The following is a 16,956-nucleotide window of genomic DNA, read 5'->3' as shown; positions in this document are numbered from 1 at the left end:
ATGAAAACTGAACGTAAAATATCTCAATAATAATTATTTTGATATTAACTGTATGTTAACATAACATATTAGATATGCTATCATGTTTAACAAAATACTATTAAGATTATTTTCACTTGTTCTTTTGCACTGTTTTAAAAATATAGGCACTAGAAAATTAAAATTACATGTGTGGCTCACAGCTGTGTCCTGCATTCTTTTCTTACTGGACCACTTCTGCTGTAGGCCATGCACCCAGACTTTTACTGCCAGAATCTCCTACCTTGGCCTTGCTTATTGACCGATAAGAGACAAGTTTCTCCCTGCTCTGGGCTTCTTTCCAAAACTGGAGAGTGAGTGGTTTGTGCCAGATGAGGGTTTAGTTTCATTTATCTTGTTTTGTTTCTAGGCTAAAGTGTTCAACATTGTTGAATTCCTTACTGCCTTTATATTTTATTTATTTATTTAGAGACGGAGTCCCACTTTATTGCCCTGGGTAGAGTGCCATGGCATCATAGATCACAGCAACCTCAAAGTCCTGGGCTCAAGAGATCTTCTTGCTTCAGCCTTCTGAGTAACTGGGACTACACATGCCTGCTACAATGCCTGAGAGATGGGGTCACACTCTTGCTCAGGGTGATATCAAACTCCTGAGCTCAAGCAATCCACCAGCCCTGGCCTCCCAGAATGCTAGGATTTAGACTTTTCTAGAACAAGTGGAAGATTTAGCAATCCCAAATGAGTGTGATAACAAAAGGCTAGAGTTGAATCAGGGTTATTCCTGCTGGTGGAATAACCTCCAGAGGGCAAACCCTCTGTTTGCCACAGTCCCCACTACTCCCTAGTGTCTGCTATGCCTGTTTTATTCATTGACTTTTCCAGCCAGGGTCTGAAGCCTTCTGAACTTGCCACTCCTGGATTTACTGTTTAATTTTTAACATTAAATTACTGTTTAATTTTTAACATTCTACCATCCCACATTTTCAGTACATACAACTGTTTTCTCCTGATCTAAGAATTTCCCTTACTGGTTTGAGTGTTTTTCTCTTCCCAGAGGTGAGGTTTAGAGAGACAGTGGCTCTAAAAGCAGAGCTAGCAGTGTGCATTAAGGTCAGAAAGGGCTCCCAGAAGCCACCCTTTATTGTGGTCTTGGGTTGTTGGATCCAAGTATGGGAAAGTCAGTCTGGCATGGCCAAGTGCCATCTGCCCTTAGTTGTAGCACAGTTTGCAGAGGTGGTGGCATCGGCCTACCTCCTTGAGTTCAGCGGGCCTGGAATTGGACAATGCCATTTGGACCAGGAAAACGGAGAGAAGAAAGGGGAGCCGTGGGCATTATGAGTAAAAGAAAAGCCAGCCGGTGTGAGGCAAATGGCATTGTCTGCATTTGTCAAAGGCTCTATAGAACGGGACCTAGACGCCCCAGGGAAGGCCAGTGTGACCTATAGCAACTGCGCAGTGTGAGGGGCAAACAGATGGGCAAACACCTGCCCCAGACACCCCCGGGACTATTTCCTTCTCCATTTGTGCCAGGATATTACGCAGCTGTCAAAGGAAGTCGAGAGGGTCAGTTAGGGTGCAAACTCAGAGCAGAAGTGGGTCAGACTGAGGACACAGATGTGCTATTTCCCTGTAAACAGACCAGGGGGAGTGATCTCTTCATAAGAGGGAGGGAGTGTGCTTCCTCTGGGCCTCTGCTCTCCATTTCAGGAGTGGTCAGTTCCACAGAAAGTCTTAAAAAAATGCCTCTCTGAAATAACCAGTCTCTGCTCTGCCTGCTTCCTGCAAAGCTCATTGCTAAGTACCCTGGAAACTGCCACCATGAATACATTTTAAGTTTGCAGGGTGAGGATACTCTGACTCATGAAGTGACCGATGGAAACCATGTCCCCCGTGGATCTCTCACCTGCTACCCAGAGCCCACCTCCCATTTCGTCCCCTTTCCCACCTTTGCTGTGGGAGGTGGTGTGGCACAGAGATGGGGGTAGAACTCTGGAGTCAGATGAGCATAGCTCTGCTGCTCACTGACCCTTCAAACCCCACTGTGGATGTTTGCTCTTTGTGTGATCGTAAAGTAATTACTGAACCTATCCGAGATGCCAGCAGCTCAACAGTTCATCACAGAGTAGGATCTTTCTAGGATCCCACTGTGCCATCCTCAGTGGTTGGGACTGCAGCCCAGGCCAGTTGCCTCATGGTCCTAAGATGCCTGCCACAATTCCTGCTTTCACCTCTATATTCAAGATTGGAAAAAAAAAAGGGAAAGACCTCTCTCATTCTCATCTCTTTCATCAAGAAAGCAAAATCTTTTCAGTAATGCCCAGCAGACTACACTTCATATCCCTCCAGCCAGAATGAATGTACCTAGCTGCAAAGGTGTCTCTGGCTTGTTTTGGTGTCTTTAGAAGTAGGTGGTAAGGCAGAGGGGGCTGTCTAACGATGCTTGGATTGGCCAACTAGCAGTAAGGGTGTACCCACTCCTCAAATTTCCAATATCACCTTTCATCTTTCCCTCATTGTTCTTTCTCTCTTTTCCCCTCTGGAAAAAGTGGTTGGGGTATGGTGGGGTCAGTCACCTGTTTTTAGTAAATTTTTATTGTTGTAGCCCTGCTTCCAAGAGCCAACATCTTTGATGTCCCATACACAATGAATTGAGTACTGTCAAATTCAAGATTAAGGCAGACTGCCAAGACTCTGTGGTTTTGGAAGGTCTCATGGCACTGCCCTTTCCAGGCAGACAGGGACCCTCCCAGAGCCTGAGCTGCCAGGTAAAACCAGAATCATGTGAAAGGGAACTCGGTGAGTGTGTATGTGTGTGTGTGTGTGCACGAGTGTTACCCCACAGTGCTTAGAGCTCTCCCAGAGTCACGTAGGAACTAAGTCCTTGTGTTTTTCAGGTTTGGGGTGATTCACTCAGTGTTCACCAACCTGCTTCTGTGGGCCAACGGGGTCCTCAATGAGTCCAAACATCAGCTTAATGAACACAAGGAGCGACTGGTCACGCTGGGCTTTGGGAACATAACAATAGGTGAGTGAGTGTCCCTTCCTTCCCCGTGCTGGAACGTCACAGAGACCTGCCAAGACCAGAGTGTTCAGAGATGGAGGCACCGGGGCTGAAGAACTGCAGGGTTCGCCCAACTCAGCGCCAGCTAGACAGGCCCCTGCTGTTGAAAATCTTACAAAACCTCCCTGAGTCTGTCATCCTGCCTCCCACGGTGGTGCGGGTGGAGCGTAATTAGAGGTTCTGTCCATGCCTCAGGGCCTTGAACCTAGAGGTTACCATTTCCATCACCATTTTCATGGTCCAATTTGCTACAGAAATAAATGCCTTTGTTTTCAATGATGAAAGACTGATGGTTGTTTCTGTTTGTGTTTTTGATTAAACTTCTATTACCAGTTCTTACTATCAAAAGTATAGCTTTTAGGGCAGCGCCTGTGGCTCAGTGAGTGGGGTGCTGTCCCCATATACCGAGGGTGGTGGATTCCAGCCTGGCCCCAGCCAAACTGCAACAACAACAACAAAAGTATAGCCTTTAAAAAACTCATGGAAGTCTAATGGTAGGTTGTGGTCAAGTGGTTGTGACTCATTTGAAGTTATTATTGAACTGTGCTTGGCTTATAATTTTGGTCCATTTTTATTCCTCCTGTTCCTATTTAAGCACCTGTAGCACTAATTTTTATGTTTTTCTTACAAATTCTAGCATTTACAATACATCGTGTCTACATTAGAACATTCAGTGTGAGGGGATGTGGGGTAGCGGAGAGTGCAGTGTGCTGGGAGGTGAGCGTTGCAGGCTCACTCCTGTCACACCCGGCTGTGTGCCATTTGGAGGCTGTTCATCTGTCTGAGCCGCCCTTTTCTCATTTGTAAAGTGAGGGACGTTAACCAAGCGCTGGCAGAGGTCCTCCTACCCTGCTGTGTGACAAGCCCAGGCTGCTGTGGGGCCCCAAGCCCATCCGGCAGAGCAGCTTTCAGCCCATTCACTCATTAGTGGGGTGGAGACACTGAAATCAAGGGCACCCCCTCCAACTAGCAGCCCACCCTTGGGAAGGTCCTCCTCGCTCTTTGAGCCTCAGTCACTCATTCCATGACAACAATAACAAAACTAGGTTTTTCCTAAGCCTTGGGTGACAGTGGCTCATCTAACACTTGCCCCAGTGCTCTAAGGCAACACCAACCTCGATAGGTTGGTAACGCTGTCAAACCACGGAGAAGTTAGGTCACTAGCCCAGCGTCACACAGTGAATTTGAGATTGAGCCAGGATTTGCATCCTAGCAATCTGGCTCCAAGGCCCTCTGTGAAAGAAAAGGCTAGATTAATTCACCGGAAAAGAAGTCCATCAGCTCTAACATTCTGTTAATCTGAACTTTTTCTCTGGATTTCCTCTATGTAATACTGTACTGAGTTGCAAGGGGTGGGGAGTCCTTATGAACTAAAAAATGTACAGTGTTCTGCAAAAGTGAGGGTAATTAATGCTATTCTAAAGCTTTTCCGTCTGATTTATAAGTAGTATATCATAAATTAAAACAAGGACAAAGTGAGAAGAAAAAATCCACAATAATGCCTAGCCAGAAATGCAGTAAATGCTGTTAACATTTGATTATTTCTTTGTAGTGTGCTATTTATTTATTTATAATTGATTTTATACTTATATATCAAATCTTGTTTTGACTGTAACTTACAATCAGAAATAGATTTTATATTGCAACCCAAATACACATACCTCTGTGTGTATGAAGAAATAATACTTAATCTTATTATATCAAAGACATTTTCAAATTTCTATTGTATTCAGTTCCTTTCCATTCTATCCTATTTCATTCCATTGCAAATCTATTCTCTTAAAAAAATGTTGGTTGCTATCCTCTAAACTGATTTTATAACGTGGTGCTGGGTTTCGACCTACAATTAAAAGAAAATACTAGCTATGTAATTTATTCTTAATTTTGAGTTAGAGTTAGGGTTTCCGTTTTCATTCCAACATGAATCTTTCCCATATTATTATAACACATCTTAATTGTACTTTTTAATGCCTGCCTCCTATTCCATTGTATGGATGTACTAAAATTCACTTAATTTCTAAATTGTCGGACATTGAGGTATTCTTCTCCTTTTCTTTCCCTTCTGCCCTCCTCCTTCTTTTTTTCTTCCCCCCCCCAACTCTTTGATTACATTTTTTACTTATCCCTTAGAGGAGAACAGAAGATTGGGTTCATGGGTCAGAGACTGTATCTATTTTACCGTTCAGGCTTTAGTTACACGTTTCATTGTTTATTTACAGCCCTTTCCCTCCTCCTTATGAATGGTTCTTTGTACTGTTGCCAGGCTATTTTCTAGAAGGAGGTGCCCATTCTCACACACTCACTGGTTCTGGAGAGTGCCGTCTCCTGCCCCATTGGAGAAGCAAATCTTTACTGATTAAAAGGGGAATTTCCCCCACAACATATATATATATTTTTTTGAAACAGAGCCTCAAGCTGAGCCCCTGGATAGAGTGCCCTGGCTTCACTGCTCACAGCAACCTCCAACTCCTGGGCTCAAGCGAGTCTCCTGCCTCAGCCTCCCAAGTAGCTGGGACCACAGGCACCCACCACAACGCCCGGCTATTTTTTGGTTGCAGCCGTCATTGTTGTTTGGCGGGCCCGGGCTGGATTCGAACCCGCCACCTTAGGTGTATGTGGCTGGCACCTTAGCCACTTGAGCCACAGGCGCCGAGCCACACAAAATATTTTTTAAAATAACTTTAAAAGTCACACACATAAGTCATATTCACAGAGAAAATTAGGCAAAACCTACAATAGAGAAAATATAAAAGAAAATAAAAACCACCTGTTGCTTTTCTGTTCAGAGGTAACATTGTTAACATTTGAGTTTGTCCTTCCAGACTTTTTTCTATGTCTGTCTCCATTGTCTACATATCTATTTTTTAATAAAAACGGACTCATGGAGGCTCGGTGCCTGTAGCACAGTGGTTACGGCACCAGCCACATACGCTGAGGGTGGTGGGTTCGAACCCGGCCCAGACCAGCTAAACAACTGCAACAACAACAACAACAAAAAATGGACTCATGGTCTCTATCCTTTTTGATAATCTGCCAAATAAATATGATTCATGGCTATCAATTTAGCCATGATGTTAAACATAACAATAAGCCATGAAATAAAGCTTATAATGTGGTAGGAAGACCCACACGTGGATCCCCGGTGGGAATCTTTCACTGTGCTTCCATTTCCTCCCTCTGCGTGTGCTAACCACCCTCCATGATCTCCTGTTCCCCCAGCTCTGGATGACCACACTCCTCAGTGCAACTGTAGCCCCCCACCTCTCTGCTCGGTCATCTCTCACGGCATCTACTACCTGTACCCCTTCAACATAGAGTATCAGATCCTGGCCTCCACCATGCTGTACGTCCTGTGGAAGAACATTGGGCGCAAAGTTGACAGCCATCAGCAGCAGAAGATGCAGTTCTCGTCCGATGGGGTCCTGGTGGGAGCGGCCCTGGGCCTGACTGCGCTGGCTGCCACCATTGGGGTGGTGGTGGTGTACCTGATTCGCATTGGGCGCTCCAAGAGTAAGAGTGAGTCAGCACTCGTCATGTTCTACTTGTATGCCATCACCCTGCTGATGCTCATGGGGGCTGCAGGGCTGGCTGGAATCTGGATTTACAGGAAGAATGAGAAATCACTAGATGAGTCCAAAAACCCAGCCCGCAAACTGGACTCCGACCTCTTGGTGGGCACTGCCTCGGGCTCCTGGCTCATCTCCTGGGGCTCGATCTTGGCTATCCTCTGTGCCGAGAACCACCCCCCCTACACCTGGTACAACCTGCCCTACTCCCTCCTGGTGATTGCAGAGAAATATATCCAGAACCTCTTCATCATCGAGTCCATCCACCGTGAGCCTGAGAAGCTCCCTGAGGACATCCGCACTCTTCAGGTGGTCACGGTGTGCAGTGGCAATGCCGTGTCCCTTGCTTCTTCCTATCTCAGGAGTGGGGGTGTGACTGGAGATGTCCCTGGCCCGGGCAGTGCCGAGGCCCATGCAGCCAATGGGAATGTGTGTCTGCGAGGAGGCTCGGGAAAGGAAGAGGAGGAGAGTGGCTGGGGAGGGACCCTGAGCCCAGCCTGCTGTTCCCATTTCTTGCAGGGCAATGCCAAGAGAAGAGTCTTGAGGAATATTGCAGCCTTTTTGTTCCTCTGTAATATTTCGGTAATCTGCATCAAATTATTGGAATTATTTTAAAATCAACTGATCTATTTTCTTTGCCCTTTTCAAATAAGGAATGGAAGCAACTTGTAATAGCAATACATCAAGTATCAGGTTAAAAAATGAGTCTGGTGGGCAGTGCCTGTGGCTCAAAGGAGTAGGGCGCTGGCCCCATATGCTGGAGGTGGCAGGTTCAAACCCTGCCCGGGCCAAAAACTGCTAAAAAAAAAAAAAGAGGCTGGGAAGTAGACCTGTGTTCTACAAATTTACCTGCTGAGGACATGCTGTGTATGGGGTGGCTAGGCTGGGCATTCAAGATTAAAGGTGAGAGGACTCAGTCTCTCTCCTCAAAAAGATCTCAGCACAGTGAAGGAGGAAGACCAGGAGAAGGCATATTACAATGAGTAGGACAAGTGGGGAGGCAGGATGCATGCAAGGTGCTACGGAACAGGGACCAGAGGGGCTGCAGTGGCAGGGAATGCTTGAGGTGCTCCAGTATAAACTGGGAGTGCCCTTGGCTGTAAGTAACAGACATTTTGACCAGCAGGGAGTTTAGTGTTATTTTGCACAAATTTCAGAGGTTAGCTGCTTGTGTATGGCCTGGCAGCTGAACCATGCCATCAGGCACTCAAGCACTCACTGTTCATCTTTCCACCTGACTGTGCTTGTTGTGGTGCTAGTTGCTACGTGATCACAAGATAGCTGCAGCAGCACCAGGCATCACATCTGTGGTTGAGAGAGGAAGTATTGGTAAAAGGCTGGTGCCAGGCAATGTCTCTCATGTGGGCACTCGAGCTGCAAGGGAGGCTGGGGAAGTGGATGGTTTGCTTTCTGGTCTTCGTGGTGAAAGGCAGCAAGGGGAGAAGAATGTGGGTAGTTACGCAATATTGTCCTTGTCAGCGTGGACAACTGGAAGTCCACTGCGTGGTCAAGGAGGAGAAGAGGCAATGTGGCCTGTTTAGGGAACAGAAAGCAGTTCAGCATGAATTCATATGTGTTAAATGGAAAAGCAGTGGGGAGTAGGAGACAGTGTGGGGCTAGATGGGATCGGGTTTGAGCTGGAGTCTGGTCTTTACGCTGAGGGCAAGAGAGGACCCTCTCAGATTTGTGTGTTGGAATAATGCTCCCAGCTGCAGGGCATGGGAAGGATGGAGAGATAGGGCCAGGGCAGTGAGACTCCAGCACAGGCCCCTGAAGTGGCCCAGGTAGGAAAGGATAGGAGCTTGAACTTGGACACTGGCTGGGGAAGATGGAGAGCACATAAAGAGGTAACGAGCATTGTGTACTGTTGGGGATTTTCTGGCAACACAAAGAAGGATGGCAGGACATGGTGGAAAGGGGCAAGCAGACTTTGGCTCCACATGTGCCTCTGTGGTGACCGTGGATGGTGGGAAACTCCTCTGTCCACAGAGGGGCCCACCCGCCATTCTGGGTAAAGTAAGCTCTCTGCTACTGGCCCCCATGTCATCAGGTCTCTGCTGTGTTACCCCATCAGCTCGAAGGCCTCTGAGCTTCCTACCCCTAATCTTAGTTGGCACATGCCCGGAACTGCAGCTTTGGATATTTCCCTAAAGCCACAAAATTGGGAGGGTCTCTCTGCAGGCAGATCAGCCATGTGTCTGCCAAGCAAATCTGATTCTTGCCTTGGGTCTCCGAGGGGTAGGCAGGAGGAGCTCTGAAGGAGGAAGGGCCCAAAAGCGTTTGGTTCCAGGCCAACTCTCTTCTCTAATCGAATAGATGTATGTCGAGCATCTGCTGTGTGCCAGGAACTATGTCAGAAGTGGGGAAGGCAGGCTGAGTTTGAGCCGTGTTTTATATACTCAAGTTGCCAGTGGAAAACATGAGCCCAGACTTCTTGAAGCTGGTGTGGACTGGAGATTTCAATTAGGAAGTCACAGGCCTATAGCCAGTATTTACAACCAGAGGTGAGGTGAGCGCTCCAGGGCTCCTGTGCATGGGCACAAGAAGGGGACCCAGGAATGGGTCCTGGTGCCTGCCAGCATTAAGGGTTGAGCAAAGATGAGACAGCAAAGGAGGCTGGAAAGAACCATCGGCTGAAGTGGCAGAGGAGATGCCCCCAAGAGCCAACGGGCTCCATGGGACAGAGATGCTCGGGACCTGAGGCGCATTGGTCCCAGGTCCCCTGTGCTTAGTGAAATGCACAGACGCTCATGTCCTTTGTACAAAATGGAGCAGTATTTGCCTGTAGCCTACACACATCCTCCAGCACGCTTTGAATCATCGCTGGGTTATTTATAATACCCAATACAATGTAAATGTTATGTAAATACTTGTTATACCATACTGAGTAGGGAATAATGATAAGAAACAGTAATCCGTACATGTTCAGTACAGAAAAAAATCCATTTTATATTTTGAATATTTTTGATCCATAGTTAGTTGAATCCAGATATGTGAGCACCCAGTGCACAGGACCGACTGCATGCTAGGGAGTGTTGTGTACAGAGCTGTCAGTGACGACTGTGTGCATCCCTTAGCTATTGCTGTGTAAGAAACTACCCCAAAACTTAGCGACTTAAAATAACAGACATTGATTACTTCATAGTTTCTCTGGGTTCCGGATCCAAGCACAGTTTAGCTGCTGTTCCTGCTCAGGACCATCCCCAGGCTGCAAACTGTCAGCCATGGGCATAGCCATCTGAAGGCTTGGCTTTGAAAGAAGGTGGTGAGGATCTGTTTCCAGACCTGCTCATGTGGCTGTGGGCAGGATTTAGTTGTGGGTTGCCGGACCTAAGGTCTAAGTTCGTTGCTGTTGGCCCAAGACCTGCCTCAGCTCTCTGCTGCATGATCTCTGTTGGGTAGTGGGTCGTGTGGCAGCTGGTCTCCTCTCTAGCAAGAGAGGGCGAGCAGGATGGATACCAGATCCTTCTTTAACCTAATCTCAGAACAGAGGCCCTGTGACTTTTTTTTTTTTTTTTTTTTTTTTTTTTTTTGAGACAGAGCCTCAAGCTATCCTCCTGGGTAGAGTGCCGTGGCATCACAGCTCACAACAACCTCCAACTCCTGGGCTCAAGCCAGTCTCCTGCCTCAGCCTCCCAAGTAGCTGGGACCACAGGCGTCTGCCACAATGCCCAGCTATTTTTTGGTTGCAGCTGTCATTGTTGTTTGGCGGGCCAGGGCTGAATTCGAACCCACCACCTTTAGGTGTATGTGGCTGGCGCCTTAGCCACTTGAGCCACAGGCGCCCAGCCAGTCCCTGTGACTTTTGCCAAACCTCATGTGTTAGAAGTGAGTTACTAGGTTCCCCCCAAATCCAGGAGTGGGAACTCCACAAGGAAGTGACTCCAGGAGCTGGGATCATGGAAGGTCATTCCAAAGGCTGCTGGTCATGGTGTGGGCGTGGAGAAAGCTTCAAAAGGACCAGTCCCCAGAGAGCCTGACAACTTAAGAGGTGGAAGAAGGGGAGGGATGTGGGACAGAGAAGGGCTGAGAAGGGGCCAATGTGTAGGTTCCATGAGCAAAAAAAGTGATAGGTCATTGCTTGAAGTTTTGCAAACTTAGTTCTCATTCTATGCTCATCTGAGCCCTCTCAGACAGGTACTAGTATTTCCATTTTACAGATGAGGAAACTGAGGCTGGGTGAGGCTGGCAGGGACAGAGAGACTTGAATGGGTTCAGAAAGCATTCATTCAGGACAGGTTGTAAGGAGTGTGGGTGAGGAAGAGAGAAGGCTCAGGGCAGGCTCATGGACTTGATGGTTTCCGTGGAGATGGGAAATGCTGTGCAGTCTCCTTACCACTTGGACAGGTGTGACTCAGTGGAGCCTGGGACTTGAGTGGGGCCTCCTAGGTGGCTTGGAAGCTGCTCACCATGACACTGTTTTCTCTTCCCTTGCAGCTTTGGATACCTCCTGCCTTTGGCTGCCGCCCTGAGTATGACAATGGATTGGAGGAAATTGTCTTTGGCTTTGAGCCTTGGATAATTGTGGTCAACCTGGCCATGCCTTTTTCTATTTTCTACCGAATGCATGCAGCTGCCTCCCTCTTTGAGGTCTATTGTAAGATATAATCTGGGTCCACAAGAGACTGAGGAATGAGTGAACAAGAGAGTTCACTGGAGCCACCTGGGAAAGGCCACCTTGGGCAAATAATGCTTGTCAAATACGAGAAGGCCGCCCTTTGTCTGCACAGAGTGTGTTTCCTGTGGGCTGAGTTGTCTATCACTCTTGATTCATGTAAACAAGTTAGACCAGAGTCTAGGAAGCGGCTGAAAGACGTCCTCGGTTAGTTCATTCTAATCAAACCCAAATTATTTCATCATGTTCTAAATGAGACTCTGTTTTAGAAGAATATATTTCTAGGTTTGGAAAAAGATTTATCCAGTTTGTTTTCCATAAAAATCATTTTCTGTTTATGATGTATTGTTTGACTCCATACAGCCTTTTCCTGACCACTTGCACAGTAACCACCCCTTGATTTTTATCCTTCTCAGAGTTGATGAATGTAATGTAATCAGTCAGTTTGTATTGTAGTTTCTGATAGGCTTAATTTCAGAACAAAATTACTTGTAACATATGGATGGAAATTTACATATAGATTAATATGGAGACATTTCTCACCTAAGATTTTGGCATGTTTTTATTTGTGATCATTTTGAAGTATTTCTAAAAATAAATATTACTGTTCATTTCTCACTATAAATACATATGCATTTATTATAGAAAACTTGGATATTTCAGAAAAGTAGAGAAAAAATTACTGATGTCATTGTTCAATTGACAAATTATTTTTTAACATTTTGGTAAATGTACAGTCACAGCTTTTGACTGTGTTGATGCATCGATTCTTTTTTGTTTTTTGAGACAAAGCCTCAAGGTGTCACCATGAGTAGAGTGCTGTGGCATCACAGCTCACAGCAACCTCCAACTCCTGGGCTCAAGCAATTCTCCTGCCTCTACCTCTCAAGTAGCTGTGACTACAGGCACCTGCTACAATGCCCGGCTATTTTTTTTGGTTGCAGCCGTCATTGTTGTTTGCTGGGCCCAGGCTGGATTCGAACCCACCAGCTCAGGTATATGTGGCTGTTGCCTTAGCCGCTTGAGCCACAGGCGCCGAGCCTGCATAGATTCTTTTTATTATCATTATACCTGCTGGTGATGATGCCACGTATTTGATTTTATATCCAGTTTTTTCACCACTTAAACGTTTCTCCCATCTCGCTATAAACTCTTTATAAACATCGTAATGCTGTATCACAGTCTATCCAGTGACTACCATAATTAGCTTAGTTTCCTATTTGTTTTAGGATGTTTATAACTTTTTGCCTTTATAAGTACCTATAAAAATTGATTATATTTGTAAAGCATTTTCTTATACTTAGCATTGCTTCTTTAAGATAAATAGTTAAAATTAGGAAGCCTAATCCCAAAATTATGAACATTTTAAATATTTTAAAGGTGCCTAAGGAATACTGACATTTGGGAGGCTCTTTCACGATTTTCCATACTTATCTTAAAATTGTAATAAAAATAGTTTATTTACTGGAAATGCTTTTCACTTGGATATGTATATATATTGTGTGTGTATACACGCATACGTAGAGGGTGCCAAAAAAGTGTACACATTCTAAGATGGGAAAAAACTGTGTAAAAATTATAATATGCAATATATACAGATGACATCTATTATCATGTATAGTGTCTTGTACCTCTTGTAATGGCAGAAGTCAAATGTGACTTATTACAGTTTTTTTTTTTTTTTTAAAGACAGAGTCACAGGCTGTCACCCTGGGGAGAGTGCCATGGCGTCACAGCTCACAGCAACCTCCAACTCTTGGGCTTACGTGATTCTCTTGCCTCAGCTTCCTGAGTAGCTGGGACTACAGGCGCCCACCACAATGCCCAGCTATTTTTTTTTTTTTGGTTGTAATTGTCATTGTTGTTTGGCAGGCCCAAGTTGGATTCAAACTGGCCAGCTTTGTTGTATGTGGCTGGCACCCTAGCCCCTGAGCTATAGGTGCCGAGATGACTTATTACAATTTGAACACAGTTTTTTTCTTTCTTAAAATGCGTGTCTATTCTCCTGGCACCCTTCGTGTGTGCGCATGTATATATGTACATATGTTTACAGCACAGGCAGTGGGACTTTAAGAAACACCAAGTTCTTTTTACTCAGCTAAAATACATTCATTCTGGAAAAAAATACAAAAAGGGGGGCATATGTACTGGAAACAGAGAAAAACTTCATCTCTAATAACTTCCACCTGAGAGGCCGTTCTCAGTCTGGAAGTCTTGTTTCCCCAGGGAGCAACTGGCACTGTCTGCAGACAGTTGCAATTGTTACCCTCCCACTATAAAAAATCATCTGGCCCCAAATGTCAATGGTGATGAGATTGAGAAACTGATCCAGGGTTGAGTTTTGGTACCTAGGTCCCTATCAGTAAAAACACACACACATGCACACATGGGATTATTTTTATATATACTGAGTTTGCATGTCACTTGCTTTTTTCCTTATAATACACCAGGGTGTGCTATTACCCAATTTTGTGTCCTCATGGCATTGATTAGTTAAGAGTCATGTACAGAACTTGGTAAGAGTTCCTGCCCTCCAGCTGGAAGTTCAAATTTCGTGATCCATATTGGGACCCAAAAATCTGCATTTTATTTTTATTTTATTTCTTTTTTTTGAGACAGAGTCTCACTCTGTCTCCCTCAGTAGAGTGCCATGGTATCATTCCTCACAGCAACCTCAAACTCTTCGGCTCAAGGGATCCTCTTGCCTCAGCCTCCTGAGTAACTGGCTACACAATGCCAGCTATTTTTAGAAACCAGTCATGGTCTTGCTCAGGCTAGCCTTGAAGTCCTGAGCTCAGGCTATCCACCCAGATAGCTTGGCTTCCCAGAGTGTGAGGATTACAGGCACGAACCTCTGTGCCTGGCCCAGAAATGTGCATTTTAATGGCATGTCAGGTTGTGCCAAGTCCCTTTGAGAAGCAGCTGCTTGGGAGTTCATGGTCCTCAAGATAAGACTCCTGAACACTGTTCCCTGACGTGGTGTATTAGCTTGCAGTATGATACTGGGTGGCTCTAATGTATGGAGGGCAATAGCATTCCTTATTTAGTCAGTCATGTCAGACATTTAGGTGGTTTCCTCTTTTGGGCGATATTATAAATACTGCCATGGTGAACATTTTCATAACTGAGTCTTCAAGCTCACTGACAAATTGCCCTATGGAGTGATTTATGTTGACTCAGCAGCAGTTACTCAGCTGTTACCCTCTGTTCTAAGCACATCAATATAGCCCTGGGGTTTGCCTAAGTTTGCCTGTGGGTTTGGGGCTCTGTCAAGAAGATAAAGGAAGCCATAATAATGCTAGGAGCAATTGATCTAGGCTTTGGTGCTAGGGTAGACACAGGGCACTGTCACTGAACTTGGAAAAGCTAGCAGGTCTGATTGGGCGCAGAGCTTTAAAGGAGTGACTTTGAGTGTCTCTCGGCCCAGACAGGGGGAGCCCTGCACCCTCAGGGGTGACTATTTCAGCCAGGCAGTTTTCACCCACAGGTAAATGAGCATCCTGACCCAACTGGCTTCGTTAGCAAGGAATATTCATGATCTTAGCACCAAGGCAGTTCACAGAAGAGGAGCTAGGGTATATAACAAGCAGTGTTATTAGATCCTTGGGACTTTAATAAGGGAAATAGAAATTAGCATAATAATGAGCTACCACTTCCCATTATCATATAGGCAAGGGTTGGCAGGGTATAAAAGAAAGGGGTTTCACACACACTGGTGCATGGAGAGTGAACTGCTAATACCAGATTGGAGGACAACTGTCGATATTGGCTGGGGCTGGGGATGAACTTCCCTCAAGACCTGGGGATTCTTGGGTGGCACCTGTGGCTCAAAAGGGTAGGGCGCCAGCCTCATATGCCAGAGGTGGCAGGTTCAAACCCAGCCAAAAAAAAAAGACCTGGGATTCTTCCTTGGTGTGTGCTTCAAGGACAATCTCCCGCATATTGGTTGTGTTCAGGAATGTTCACTGCCGCGTTGCTTGCTATTGGGAGAAATGGAAGACAACCCTAAATATCTACCAGTTAGAGTACAGGTAGATAGACTATGGACTACGCCTACAATGGAGTATTTCCCTGAGTGAGAAGTGAAGGGGCCAGAACTCTTGCCTCAGCATGGGTGGTTCCAAAGCAAGGTTGCACTGAAGAATTCAGTAGCACAGGCCTATTCACATGATGTCCAGCAACAGTTGGGGAGTACAGACATGTGTCATAAGATTATGTACACATGTGAAGAAAGAATAAGCACCAGGTTCAGCACAGTGGGAAGGGGCAGGACTTGGAGACTGACATCTGAGTGTATGCTGTATCTGAAATGTTTTACCTGTTAAGCACAGATCAGTGCACCTGATTCTGCACTTTGTAAATATTCATGAGCTATTTCATAGTAGAAACATTGGAAAGGAAGAAAAGAGAAAGTCAGTGTAACTTTGACAAAGCCACTAGAGAAGGTGAATTTCCATAATTCATCCACTGTTGAGGAGCGAGCGTTCTGGTCTCCTCGGCCAGTGGACCCTCGAGGGGAGACAGTTCAATGCTCTTAGCTGTGAAGATCACCAATTTGCCCCCATGGGTGGCTCTGCGCTTAATAGGTAACCTGACACTGATCTGCCTTAGCACAAAGCTCTTCGCTGAAGGTACACACGTATTACAAGGACAGTCTCTTACTGTGATGGATGAATGTTGTGTCCCCTGCCTCCCCACCAAAGTCAGATCTTGACACCCTAGTCCCAATGCGATGGCATTTGGAGGTAGGGCCTTTGGGAGATAATTAGACCCTGAAGATGGGCCCTGGTGGGCCCCTCCTGAATGGGACTGGTACCTCTGCAAGAAGGGGCCAGAGAACTTGCAGGCTCTTTTTCCATCACATGAGGTTACAATGAGAAGCTAACAGTTGGCAACCCAGAAGTTCAGCAGAATCCGACTGTGCCGGCACCCTGACCTTGGATGTCCAGCCTCCAGCACTGTGAGAAATAAGTTTGTGTTGTTGATAAGCCCCAGTTTGTGGCATTTTGTTACAGCAGCCTGAGCTAAGACACTCACCCGCTGGAACCCTGAGTAGCAGGAGCCATGCAATTGGTAGACTGAGTTCATCCCTGAGCCTGGGAATCCAGGATTTGAGTTTGCTGTATTTTGGGTGCCTTGGCTCTTGGTGAGAGAGTGAAGAGCCTGGGCTCTGGGTATCTAGGATGACAACAAGCTCCCGTGGTGCACAGGTGCGTAGTAAGAAGTGTCTTCAACGAGACACTCTCCAGTTGATCCCACCCCATCAGCATCCCCCAGCTGCCCGAGCCTGGGGGGAAATTAGACCTCTTGTCTAATTTGTCTCTCCCCCCACCAGTTGTGAAATCCAGCAGGAGCAAATGGCTGCTGCCTCGCAGGCGGCTGCACCACCCTCACAGTGAACAAAGCCAGTCTCTCTGCGCCTGTGAGGTCCCAGATCAGAGTTGACCTGGTTAGGTGAGCATTGCCGCTTTGTTTGAATGGAGGAGGGGACCTTTTGAGGACACCTACATAGGTAGGATATTGTAGCATTTGGACAATTAGGCCAAAATGACATTTTTAAAAATGTCATGGCCTTTTTCTGTTAGCTACATCATCTTAAAAAGAAAGCCCAGTAAAAATATCCGCAAACAATTTCCCTGGGATATATGTACAGAACACTGAAGTCAGTGTTCTGACAGAATAGCTTGCTTTCCACTCAGTTATAAAATACTACACTTTGGTTAAAAGGGTCAAGA

At 45.9% G+C, this 16,956-nt stretch overlaps 1 protein-coding gene across 1 annotated transcript in view; it reads left to right on the top strand.

The window, feature by feature from the left end:
- Positions 1-11,293, top strand: part of OTOP1 (otopetrin 1) — a 30,484-nt gene extending 19,191 nt beyond the window's left edge. Inside the window, exons 4-6 of the mRNA XM_003800183.1 lie at positions 2,874-3,004; positions 6,260-7,188; positions 11,044-11,293. Coding sequence (XP_003800231.1) covers positions 2,874-3,004; positions 6,260-7,188; positions 11,044-11,214 — 1,231 coding nt within the window. The 3' untranslated portion in view covers positions 11,215-11,293. The remainder of the gene's footprint in view (positions 1-2,873; positions 3,005-6,259; positions 7,189-11,043) is intronic.
- Positions 11,294-16,956: the final 5,663 nt, after the last annotated feature.

This window comes from Otolemur garnettii, unplaced genomic scaffold (genome assembly GCF_000181295.1).
Source record: "Otolemur garnettii isolate 467f Iridium unplaced genomic scaffold, OtoGar3 scaffold00171, whole genome shotgun sequence".
Classification (NCBI taxonomy): Eukaryota; Metazoa; Chordata; class Mammalia; order Primates; family Galagidae; genus Otolemur; species Otolemur garnettii.
The sequence above is the reverse complement of the archived record's forward strand: the minus strand, read 5'-3'. Positions and strand labels throughout refer to the sequence as shown.